We start from the raw sequence: 12364 nt of genomic DNA, 5'->3' as shown, positions 1-12364 counted from the left end.
GATTGTTCCTACTATATGCTGATGCGGCTGCCTTCCCAACACGGGTGAGGCTGGCTCCCTATCACACGTGTGGGGAATTACTAAGCAGACAGCTGAGCAGTGTATTTTGTACAGTTTTCAAGAGTTTTACTGTTTCAGTTTGTACACTGCTGCTTGTCAAGTTTGCAAAAAGAGTGTCTGACTAAGCTTGCTGGCATTAAACTCTGAAATAAAAGGACCCTGAGCCTCAGTAATCAAGCTGGCAATTTAATATTATTATCTTTTGATCATTGAGTGAGCTATTGATACAAGACTGTTCTGGAGCTACAAAAATGGTTGAGCCTTATAAAAGCAGTATTACATGTGAAACATGTGCCTCTGCACGCTGACATGGTCAAGAGGTGATGGAAACCGCTCTCCTCCTGGGGTGGGGGGCATACCTGGGTGGAAGCAAGAGTCAGTCCTATCCCAGAGGTGGAAGGTGTCAGTTGAGAGGGCCCCTGTTCCTGCCGTCTCCTCAGGTCCATGTATGTACGTGAACAGTACCACTGTGAATCACCCCATCTCGCTTCCTAAAATGCGGACCTGTTTCTTTCTTTTTATTGCATGCCACAACATCACGCCATGGTGTGGGACAACTACGCACAATATGACAGCCCATCAGACCCTCCATCTAGAGCACAACAGTCACAAGCTCAAGTGAACCTAACAGAGAGAGGGAACCACTCTAAGGAGCATCAAAGACCATACACAGCTAAAGGGAATGTGGTGCACCAGCCACTGCCAGCGTACACATGAGCAAACAGATACAACTGAACTTACCAACCCATACTGCTGCAAACATGCTACAGAGCGGCTCTTTGACAAAAAGTACAGAATTGTGCAAAAACTTACCATGAATTCAACCACAGCGTGGTTACCTAACACAAGCAAATCCATTTCCCAATGCAGGCTGCCATTACCCCGCCATGGCGGACCCTCAAGCCAAAAAGGGGTGGGGTTTAATTGCTTTGTCATTCATTTTGATATCTGTAACACCCATTTACTGCATGCAGTTCTCTTGTCTTGCTGAAAATCGAATTTAGCCTGCCCAGTTATTACAATTTATTCCCCTTTCCTGCTGAAAATCGAATATAGCTTGCCCAGTTGCTGCATGTATTTCTCCTGTCCTGCTGAAAATTGAATTTAGCCTGCCCAGTTATTACATTACAGTTATTACAAGTATCTAAGAATGGATACTTGTGTCCATCATCCACTCCTCCTTCGAGTGCCTTGTTTGCAGACTCTCACTATTCCCAAAATCTTCTCTCATTATGGCCACCTTCTATCAGCCACCATGTCAGTCCTCTCTCTTCCTCTCATAATGGCCTGATCTGGTCTCCTCCCTACTCTCCTCCTCCACTCAATTCCTCCAGATGGGTGATCTGAACATCCATCTGGACTCTCCTGACTCTTCAGGTCCTTTGCGTAACCTTTGCGACTCTCTCACCCTTTCTATCCTTTCCTGTGGCACCATGCACACTGCGGGCCACACCTTGGTTGCCCTCATCTCTACTGGCATCCCTCTCTCTATCCCTCTCACTACCTCCCTTTCTTGGACTGACCACTCTCTTCTCTCAACATACCTTAAGCTCTCCTCTCCTCTTGCAGCAATACATCCGCCACAGCCACCGGGCTTCAAAGTTGCTCATGGAAAAAAGTAACAGTGGCTGCTTTTGCCTCCTCTTACTCTCCTCCACCTACTCCCTCAGTTGACTACCACCCTGAGACAGCCCTCGCAATGTACAGCCCACAGGGCCAAAGGCAGCCCTCCCTGCATACCTCAATGGGGCGGCTCAGTGTCAGTGGGCTCTGAGCACCCACAAAGTCTGCAGCTCACACACAGCTCACCTACACAGGTCGTATCCTCCAGGCACAGGCACAGCGAAACTGACGAGCTGGCACATTAGAGAAAAGGACCTCTCGGTGTGCTGTACATCAGGCAGGAATTCTGATTTCCAGATCAAGCCGCACCTCTCGTAATTCAGAGGCCACTTCCGATCCGCTCTTCGTCATCACTTCGCTGGTAAAGTGACTACCTCGCTCTGACTCAATCCTTTGGGATAGGTCAAAACACAAGAAGATGTGGTTGATCATCAGGGCAGCTGCAGTTTCTGCCTTGCAATTTGGGGCCGGGAGACATTCCACCCATTTGGTAAACTAGCATGTTACTGTTGGCATGTATTCATTTCCCCTAGCGGAGCGAATCACGGGCCTGATGAAATCTACTTGTAAGTCTGACCAAGGCAGTGTCATCCCCCTCTTCTGGAGGGGAGCTCGGTGTGTGAGTGAAGTTGGCTGAGATTGTGCAGACACAAGACACCCCTTCAAATATTGGTGAAGGTCCAGCCCCATGTATGGCTAGTATGCAATCTCCCGCAAGATTTTTAAAGTAGTGTGAAACCCCCGATGACCGGCTAGGCCGCATCATGGGCGTGACTTAGCATCAGGCTTCGGAATGATATAGGGACCACCCACTGGTCAAAACCAGATATGGATCTCCTTACCAACAAACCATCTTGGATTTGGAAAATTTTTGGACACTTCATCAACACCCTGAGGTCCTCTTTCCCAATGTAATCAGTATCCGTCAGAGGAAAGTTCTCAGGGTCCTCAATGTGTTGATAACATTTTCCAATAATCGGATCCCCTTTTTGTGCCATGATTAAATCAGCATTTAGGGTCTCCTTACTCCACTGGGCAGTTGAGAGTTCCTTGTGAGCATTTTTCTGGGACCTAGTGACAAGAGTGACCTGGATTTGCCCCAACACGGACTCAATCTCGAGGAGATCCCCCTGGATGGCTCCGGTTTTGGCCAGCTGATCAGCTAGGTCATTTCCAGTTTTGTCTGGCCCCTCTATTCTAGAATGACCCTTGATCTTCTTCAAATAGATGGTCATCCCACTAGAGGTGACGAGATCATCAATATTGTGTATTAGCTTGCCATGTTTAACCGGTTTGTGATTAGCACATAGCATGCATCTGGTTTTCCAATTAACCAGGTGCTCCACCAACCCGTTCCGGACATAATCTGAGTCAGAGATTATGACCAGTTGGTGGAGTTGGTGTTGGACGGCAGTGAGGGTGGCCTGATGGACTGCCATTAACTCTGCCACCTGAACACTACGGGGACCGATTTTGTACCCAGCAGAGGGTCCCGGGCATCATTCGCCCAGGCATTCCCAACGCCGGCCACCAGTTCATTTCCTTGTTGTTGTCAACATGGTAGGAGCACCCGTCCACATAAACTGTGGCCATTCCCTGGCACTTGTCTTCTTCATAGACTTTGTGCAGGGAATTCAAGTATGCCACCATCTTATCCTGGGTTTTAAGACTTTTGTCCTGCAGACAGTTTTCTCTGACACAATCATGCAAGTCAGCCAGACCTTGCTCGAGGGGACTCTTCTTGTTTGGCCATACCCGACCTCCACAGGAAAGCCTTGCATTGACAGAATCCATGAAGTAATTCTGGAATTACTCACATTTCCGGCTTGGATTGTGTCACTTTGGAGGTATTGCTAAGGCTGGTGTGGAGTCTCCACTTGTTACGCTCACCTGGTCTCTGTGGTGGCGCTGGGGCATGGTTGCAGCCCTCCCTGAACTTGAAACACCCCCTTCAGGCCTCTCTCTCAGTAGAAAAGCTGTGAGCGGTAGTATGTGGTGATACTGCTCCTCCGTGGAGATAAGAGTGTGTGGGTGCGCCAATCTGTGATTGTTGTACCTCTCTAACCCTTTACCCCAAAGAACAATTTCTGTGAGCATGCGCCGGCCCATAAAGCTCACCTGTGAATTATGGAAGATAAGCTCTCCATCCTGCTACTTCTGGCAGGGGTGTGTCGAATGGGATCTAGTTTCCTTCACTGATAAGGATTAGTCCAGTCCAGCTGTGACTATGCTTCTCCTTATGATTGGTAAGTCTTTCTTGAGCTCTTGTGATGCTGTTCGTTCTGTTTAATGTCTTTATATGTTGCTCCTATTTATGCCCGCAATAATGTCTCTCTTCTGTTTTCTTCCCTTAGATGGAAATGCGGCGTCAATGCAGCTGTGAGACGCGAGACGTGGCCGGATTGAAGATGGATGCTACCACAATGTTCAACAGCAGGTAAGTGATGGTTTAAGGAAAAGTACGAAGTATGGCGAAGCGCAACCTTAAACTGACTGTTTTTTCAATGTCTAACCTTGTCTTCGGTTTTTCCTTGCAGGCACTGCTGTCGACGATGGAGCGTGTCGTGCTGCGGTGCCAAGATGAAGATTTCGGCGTTCCGGAAAGTGTAAAGATGAATACTTGGTTCGCCGAAGAGATGTACAGGTAAGAACAGCTTCCCCAGTTGGTAAGTATGCTGGCAGGAAGCATGAAGTCCAGGAGCGTTACGCTGCTTGCAAGGGCAGAATAACGCAAAGCGTCTGTTTTGAGGATCGGGGCAGCTTATATAGCTGAGATCGTGGGCACACCCATTAGGGCCAGCTTACCAGCCACACCCTGCCACTCCTAGAGAGTGAGCATGTGCAAAGGCAATCCATTAGCAGCCACACCCAAGAATACACTTAGGGCTGCTTAATGGATGGAATGTTCAAGGTTAATGCATCCTGCTTAATGGATGGAATGTTCAAGGTTAATGCATCTGAAGTGCTATGTCCATAATAAAAGCTTTTTGGTGTTAAATGGATGTTCTTCTTTACTTTTGTTCATGAGCCTGGCGCCAAAGGTGCCAGGACAGTGTCCACCCAGGTCTCCTGTGCATGCGACCCCTGCATGCCTGTGCCCTGAGTTCATGACCATGACACCACTATGATGTGTTTCCCATGGATGAATGGGCAGTAATACTTCAATGCACACACCGTTGCCAGGAGTGCCTTCTCACAATCGTTGAATTTTTCCTCCACAGAGGATAAAGTCTTGCTTCCATTGGAGATGACTTTATTGACCTTGTCATGCTTTTGATATAATACTGGTGTCAATCATGTATTCGAGAACCCTGTGTCCAAGATGAACTCCTTGTTTTTGACAGGGTAAGCTAGACAAGGCTCTTGTGAGAGGCTTCTTTTGACTTGCTTTACTGCCTCGGCTTGTTCTGGACGCCACTCCCCCTTGTCCTCAATCTCTCCATATCCAACACCCTTGACAACCTTGCCCCTGTCTGACTGAAGCCTTCCAAAAAAGTGCAACTCTTGGTTTGACTCCGACCTGGCTGCCCTTAAACGCAAGTGTAGGGCAGCTGAGCGGAAATGGAATGCGTCAGGTGAACCATCTGACAAACTAGCCTGCAGCAGCTTTAAAGGCATTATCGACTCTGCATCCACACCAAGAAAAGAGTCTTTATTCAAGCCTGCATCTCTGCAGCATCAAACAACACGGCCAAACTCTTCAAAGGATGCAAGGAGCTAGCCAATCCTGCAGCTGCATCTTCTTCTGTCACGCCCACCCAGGATCTTTGGTCGGCCTGCCTGCACACTTCACCACAAAAAGCCAAGACATCCTTTCCACCATCTCTTCCACACCACAGCATACACCAACACCAGAGAATCCCTTGGCCCCCCTCCACTTACCCTCTCTTCTCTCTCACCTGTCACACCGGAAGAGGTTAGCAGACAGGACCGATCTATGAAGGCTTCATCTAAACAGGTGGACCCCTGCCCTGCAAAACCATTAAGGACATCATCGACTCCATCGCACCTGCCTTGGCTGATCTCGGCAATCTCTCCTTCTACACTGGAGTTTTCCAAACTGCACTGAAGCACTCCCTTGTGCACCCTCTGCTCAAAAGACCCTCTGCTGACCCCTCCATTCTGACAATCTACTGCCCTATCTCCATCACTCCCTTCCTGGGCAAACTCCTGTAGAAACTGGCTATCTCTCAACTGACCCTATACACTGAATCTATTGGTTGCTTCCATGACCATCAATCTGGCTTTAGAGCATCCAGAGGCACGGAAACCACTCTTCTGAACACCCCTAAAGACCTGCTCTCAAATCTTGACACTAACACCCCTTCTATCCTCATTCTCCTTGACCTCTCCTCTGGCTTTGACATGGTTGACCACAACATCCTGATTGTACATCTCTGCGACACCCTGGGAATCACAGGTCAGGCTCTGGAGTGGTTAACCTCCTTCTTGTCTGATCGCCCATCCCAGGTGAAACTAGAAGCCTTTCACTCGACTATCACTCTCTCTACATGTGGCATTCCCCAGGGTTATAACCTACCCCCTGGCTCTTCAACTTATATGGCTGTCATGGCACGGGTGATTGCCACCTTCACCTCTGAATTCCATTGCTATGCGGATGACACGCAACTATCTTTCAGTCTACCCTCAGCCACCTCCTCCACCTCGCTCATATCTGACTGTCTGTCCGCTTTTCAGTCATGGTGTGCTGCAAATGACCTCTGCCTCAACGCCACTAAGACTGATATCGTTCTTGGCCCTGCTTTCCCACTTTCACTCTGGCCGGCCTCCATTGGCCCTACACCTGCACCCACCTGCGTAGCAAGAAACCTTGGGGTCATCTTCGATTCCACCCTCTCTTTCTCCTCTCATATTTCAGACATCTCTAGAAAGTCTAACTATCAGCCACACATCCTCAGAGGTACTCTACCCTTTCTCACTTTCCCACAGAGGCTCACTGTCTCCAGAACCCTGGTTCATTCCAGGCTGGACTATTGAAACAGCCTCTTCCTCAACCTCCCTTCTTCTGCCCTGTGCCCTCTGCAACTCATCCAGAACAGAACTGCGAGACTTATTCTTGGCCTCAAGCGCAAGGACTGCATCTCTCCGGCGCTGAAATCCCTCCACTGGTTCCCCGTGGCTGCAAGGATCAAATTCAAGACCCTTTGGATTGTTCACAAGGCTTTCTCAGGACTGCGGCCCACCTACCTTCCACGCTGCCTACCTAAATACTGTCCCTCATGAGCCCCCCGCTCATCTACCTCCAACCTTCTGCGAGTGAGCCGGTTCTACAAGCTGAGATTTGGTGGGAGATCCTTCTCCTCAGCAGGTGCCTCCCTCTGGAATAGCCACCCTGCCACCCTATGTCTGGAGCCGGAACTCCTGAAATTCCAGAAACTCCTCTAGACCTACCCCTTCTCCCCTTCCTTCTCTGTCCCTCTACCCTGCTAACCTAGTTCTCCGTTCTTTCCCTCTCTCCCGCCTATCCCTTAGCATGCTGACTGGCTGCCTGATGTACCTGAGAGTCTCACTGGTCCCCAGGACCCCACCAGTCCTCTCTCGCACTTACCTCAGCGACCTACACCCCACCCACACTTAACGCACTGAGAAATTAACCCAAGAATGTGACTCTGTCTGCACTTAACCCAGTCTCAACCATCCGTGTGCACTTGACCCTCCTCTCCCCGTGACCCTCTGTGCACTTGCTCAATCCGTACGCACCACGCCTGAAGATTGTCTGTCTGTTTCTCCCCTCTCTTCACCCATAATTTTTACAGTTACAATTGCAGAATCGCTGTCAGGCCTATTTTCTACATCCCATACTGTTAAATGTATTTTATGCACTTACTCTGCCTGGGCAGACTATTATCGTCTCAGATTTTAAAGACTCTGAGCGATTGTTGTTTTTTCCCCGTGGTCCCACCCTCCTTGAGCGCTTCGAAACACTTGCCTCTGTATATAGGCGCTATATAAATAAACAATACCATACCATACCATACCTCCCGAGCAGGGAAGATAAGGCGAGATTGGCCCAGGGAAGCAGACCAATGCGAGAAGAAGGGAGAGGATAAAGTAGGGACAGGAAACAGGAAGGTATGGGTTGTCCAGGCAAGATCAGAGGAAGTGGAGTTGGCAGACCAAGAGACCAGAAATTGGAAGGATGGTGGGCAGGAGTGTGAAGGCGATTTTCAGAAAAGGGGAAGTATTCGTTAGTCAGAGCAAGTGGTACTGTGTTGTGAGTGTCTGTAAAGTGGTTGATTGAGAGGGTTAATGAAAGAGGGTGAGTGGAAGCTGACTGTGAGAGTGAAAGGACATTGACTGAGTAGAAGGTGGGGTGGAAGTAGTAGTGGAGTGGAGAAGGGAGAGTATCAGTGTAGTGGGGAGGGGAGGGTAGTATCAGAGTAGAGAGCCTCAAGGGATAGAGTAGCAAGGAGTAACATCAGAGGGTGGAGGTAGGTTGAGAGAAAGAGAGAGACATCAGAGAGACAGAGAAGGAAGTCGCAGGAAGACAGAGGAGAGAAGGTGGGTGGTGTTAGTGAGATAAGATTAGCAGGAAGAGAATAAAGTTCACGAGAGAGAAATAGGGAGAACAATATCAGGGTATGATAGGAAGGTGATAGAATGGGGCTTGAGTGTGTGGAGGATACAACCCCACAACCCCTTGGAACCAACCTTTGAATAGTCTACGAGCCACAGCGGAAGTCCATGGGGAAGGTTTGAAATAGAAGGCGGACGCCTTTAAGCCCTCATGACAGCGAGCCAGAATTTTGATAACAGGGGTTAACAAGCACTAGATGCTAACCTGGGGAATAGGGATGCCGGGGTTAGGGGGCTCTTACTTCTTCTAGACCAGAAAGCGAAGGACAACCTTGTAAGGCTCTTACAAGAATTCTTGTAAAAACCTTGAACCGTCTCTGGGAGTTGGTGTGTTATTAAGGCCATCAGTGACAACAATGAATTATCACTAAGCACAGATGTTGGTCCCAATTTAAGACATTGGATGTTCTCATTTTTAAACATGCTTGATTACAAAAATCAAATATGTTAAAAACGAGTAGAAAAAAATAATTGGAATTGAATATACAACTTTCATGAAACAAAAAAAGCACACATCTACCCTTAGTATGCAAGCATGTCTTTTTAACAAGTGGGGCTAAGTCAATACAGCAGTTTCGGTTATAATGAAAGCAACACTCCCAATCACTTCTAACTGCATAAATTAGTTGCTCCACTTAAAGATAATACTTTACCTCCTGATATGATGTACTCAAAAATCCCCAGCTAGTGGGCCATTTCTTTGCAGCTTCCAGCTCTATTACCACATGGTCCTTCCTGAAGGTAAAACACAAATATGAACAAATATTATTCCAAGCAAGAGTGAGGAGAAGCAAGTGAACTTTCTGTTACAATACAAACCACGTAATAACATGTTAACGTATTTTTGCAGTCAAGACAGTGAACTGTGTATGGGAGCGAGGGGTCCTCAGGCCCCCTCGCGTCGTACGCTCCTCAGTACAAGGCTTGGACCACGTGCCTCCGGTAGTGGGATTGACCCTTGCCCTTATGTAAAGTTAACCATGGTTGATTGCTACATAGATGGGACTACTGAGCAGGACACGGGGCATCCATCTTTTGTGCCCCTTTCGACTCCATCTTGGGTAAACAGGCCTCACCGCGATAGTACAGCAATGCTCAGCTCCCCTTCCACCGCAGCAGCCAAGGACAGAGACACACACACAAGGCACGCAGGCAGCTGGTTGGGCCCCACACTTGCACTCCCCCTGCGAAGGAAAGCTCTGCGCTTCCATTCTCACGCAGAAGCCGGAGAAAGTTGCAACAAACAATATGATACAGTTTTCTTCCTCTGAGATCACTGCTCGTCTGAGAACTAGCATGTGAACCAGAATGAGCTAAGCACTTTCTGCTCGATTCATTCCCATAAACGTGCCATCCACCCATCCCCATTAAGAACAATTTATTGCCATCTTGACCCTGCACTCCCTGCAAGGTATTTTCTTTCAAGTGCCAGACCCTCGCCTGTGCTGCGAAACCCGCCCAACACACCCAATACTAACCTTAAGCATCTTATCACAATATATGTTTTTACTTATACTAATAGGTCTAAAAACTTAGCAGATATGTGAAACTCAGCTTGATTCTTTTACATGCACAATAAGGTCAAGGCCTCCAATTAAAGCCACAAATGACCCAATTGTACTGACAATAATTGTTATGTGTAACTTGTGTAGAAATATGAAAAGTAGCATAAAATGTTTTAGATAATTTGTTATTTAGTGTTTTTCGAATGCAACATATTAGCTTAGGTAGTGACCACAGTGACCGGACCCTGACCTGCGTGGAGCACAAGATATTTGACGTCTGTCATCTCGTCAGCCACTCAGCCAACCAGAAGGAAGAGATGCCACCCACACCTACAGCACCACACCGCCTGGCCAATCGGGTCCATTTACCATTTTTTGTTAGAGTTACTTTAATTAATATATATACTAGCACTGATGTAAATGTTGGTGGGAGTTTTTTGGGTTATTTCCTAGCTGGAGAAATAAACCATCCTTTGAACTCTTGCAGCCGGGTCTCAGTGCCTCCTAACCCGACAGGGGTGGTTATTTTATTTTCTCTCACACGTAGTAAGCCGGGAAAGGCACCTACATTTTTGGTGACCCAGACGTGATTTAGAGAGGTGCCTTGAGGCCTGTGCCGCCCGGCAGCGAGATCCAGGGCACCCCCCAGCAGAACCATCGCCTCCGCGGTTGACCAGACTGTGCACACCAAGAAGAAAGGGTCAAGGGTTCCTGGTTGACGAATACCCGATCGAAAAAGCTGCTCGCCAAGGCAGGCCACGGCTTGGTTGGGGGATGGACCTGACCGAGGTCCGGCCGTGAGCGGCGACCCTCAGGGTACCTGACTGAACACGTGGAGTCCCGGTTGCAAAGACCCCAAAGGAAGGTAAGGGGAAATACGGGAAGAAGGGAATTAGCAACAAAGGGAAGGTAGTTAAGAATAGGGTCTGCGTGAGTGACGGTGAGGCTTTTCTGATCTATCCTTTATATGACCATTAGGTGTTGTAAGAAGTGAGAAGAAGAGAAGTGGTATCCTAGCCCGTAAGGGGTAGAAGGTGGCGCTGCATAACATTTGTACCGACCAAGTGCAGAATAGAGATAAAGAGAAAATAGTAGGGGTCTCGAGTAGACTCGGAGTAGTTTTTAGAATATTCTTTTTCCATGGAGGTAAGAAATCTTGAGACATAATAAAGGTGAAAGAGGTGGGGAGTGAATACGAAATAATAGGTAGAATAGGGAAGAAGAAAAGCCAGGGACAGTAACGGGAATAGGGAAAGAACAAATGCGCGCAGGCAGTGCATGTGTATGTTGCATGATTATATGTTTGTTGGTCTGCTTTGTGTATATGTCTTGTTGAACACGCCAAAGTATTTCAGTACAAATAATTTGTGATTAATGAATAATAGGCAAAGAAATAAATGGTGAGAGGTGACCAGGTAACACCTCTCAAGAAGAACAGCTAATGTGACATACCATATTTGTGAGCATTGATAAAGAACCTATTTTCACATATCGTAACTGACCTACCAAGTGAGAGGTGGGAAGAGATTCAAGGGTACCAGAAAACACAAGAAAGGAAAAGAAACATTGCCATGGGGGGAGTAACACCACTGGCACATATTTGCCAGCACCTTCCACTATATAGCGACAGGATGCAGAAGTATCACGATCAGTGGATCACTGAGATAAAAGGAGACGGGGTTACACCAATTTGGCCAGAAGGAGGGTCATTTGACAAAAGAGTGTTGGACCTAGTATCAACACATTTACTAGCAGGATACAAAGGGAAACAGTTACAGAACCGGAGAGAAGTGTTAGATTTATGGCGAATGTCCAAGGAAGTTGTCCCCACGGCAGAGGTAGGTACAAGCCGAATGATAGAAAAGCAGAAAAAACCTGAAGAATTAGGCGGGACACCAAAAGGGGAATGCTCAACAACTACAACCGAAGTAACAAAAATCTATCCCTTAATGACTAGGCCAGCGATAGGGTTTAGTGAACCCCTGTATATACCACCCACCGCCACTTCTCAGGGCGGGGTAACAGCCCCCGAACCTCCACCATATGACAAAGGAGGCCTGTATGGCCCCACGAGTGCGCCTCCTGTGGACATAGCACGTTTAACAGGTGATTAGAACCGCCAGTTAGCACACACACAAATGGAAATAACACAGTTAAGAGCTTTATGTGACAAAGGGCAAATGCTACCAGGGGGAGGGGAGGTACCCCCGCTGTCACTGGCAGATCTCACACCCCCGATAGGGGCAGCAAGCAATGCAACCTGTATGGGAGGATTGGTCCAAGAGACCCCCCCTCCCCTGCAGCCTCTCCCCCTTGTGAAGTCCATGGCTCGTCGGGGGTTCCCCCTGCCACCAGGGCCCAGGTGGCGGGTGGACCACTGGCTGAAGACATTGACCAAACATGCTGTATTAAGCTAGGCCCTGGAAACCATTTTTTGAAATCAAAATGGCATGAGCCCTGTGCACCGCAGCGCGGCCCCCACCCTTGGAGAGTCTCACTTGTCCTTGCGGCCGCAGCTCCCTGGCAGATCCGCTGAGAGCCCGTTCCCACGAGCAGACGGACATGAGCTAGTGCTAGAT

General features: G+C 48.2%; 1 protein-coding gene across 3 annotated transcripts in view; it reads right to left on the bottom strand.

Annotated features, from left to right (window-relative positions):
- CIMIP1 (ciliary microtubule inner protein 1) overlaps positions 1–12364 on the bottom strand; it is a 457903-nt gene that overhangs the window by 201115 nt on the left and 244424 nt on the right. For all 3 annotated transcript variants that reach the window (XM_069651076.1, XM_069651077.1, XM_069651078.1), the window contains one exon: positions 8934–9015. In XM_069651076.1, coding sequence (XP_069507177.1) covers positions 8934–9015 — 82 coding nt within the window. The remainder of the gene's footprint in view (positions 1–8933; positions 9016–12364) is intronic.

This window comes from Ambystoma mexicanum, chromosome 3p (assembly GCF_040938575.1).
Source record: "Ambystoma mexicanum isolate Mex_15411 chromosome 3p, UKY_AmexF1_1, whole genome shotgun sequence".
In the NCBI taxonomy this organism is placed as follows: Eukaryota; Metazoa; Chordata; class Amphibia; order Caudata; family Ambystomatidae; genus Ambystoma; species Ambystoma mexicanum.
Note: the sequence above shows the minus strand (reverse complement) of the source record. Positions and strands in the feature narration are given on the sequence as shown.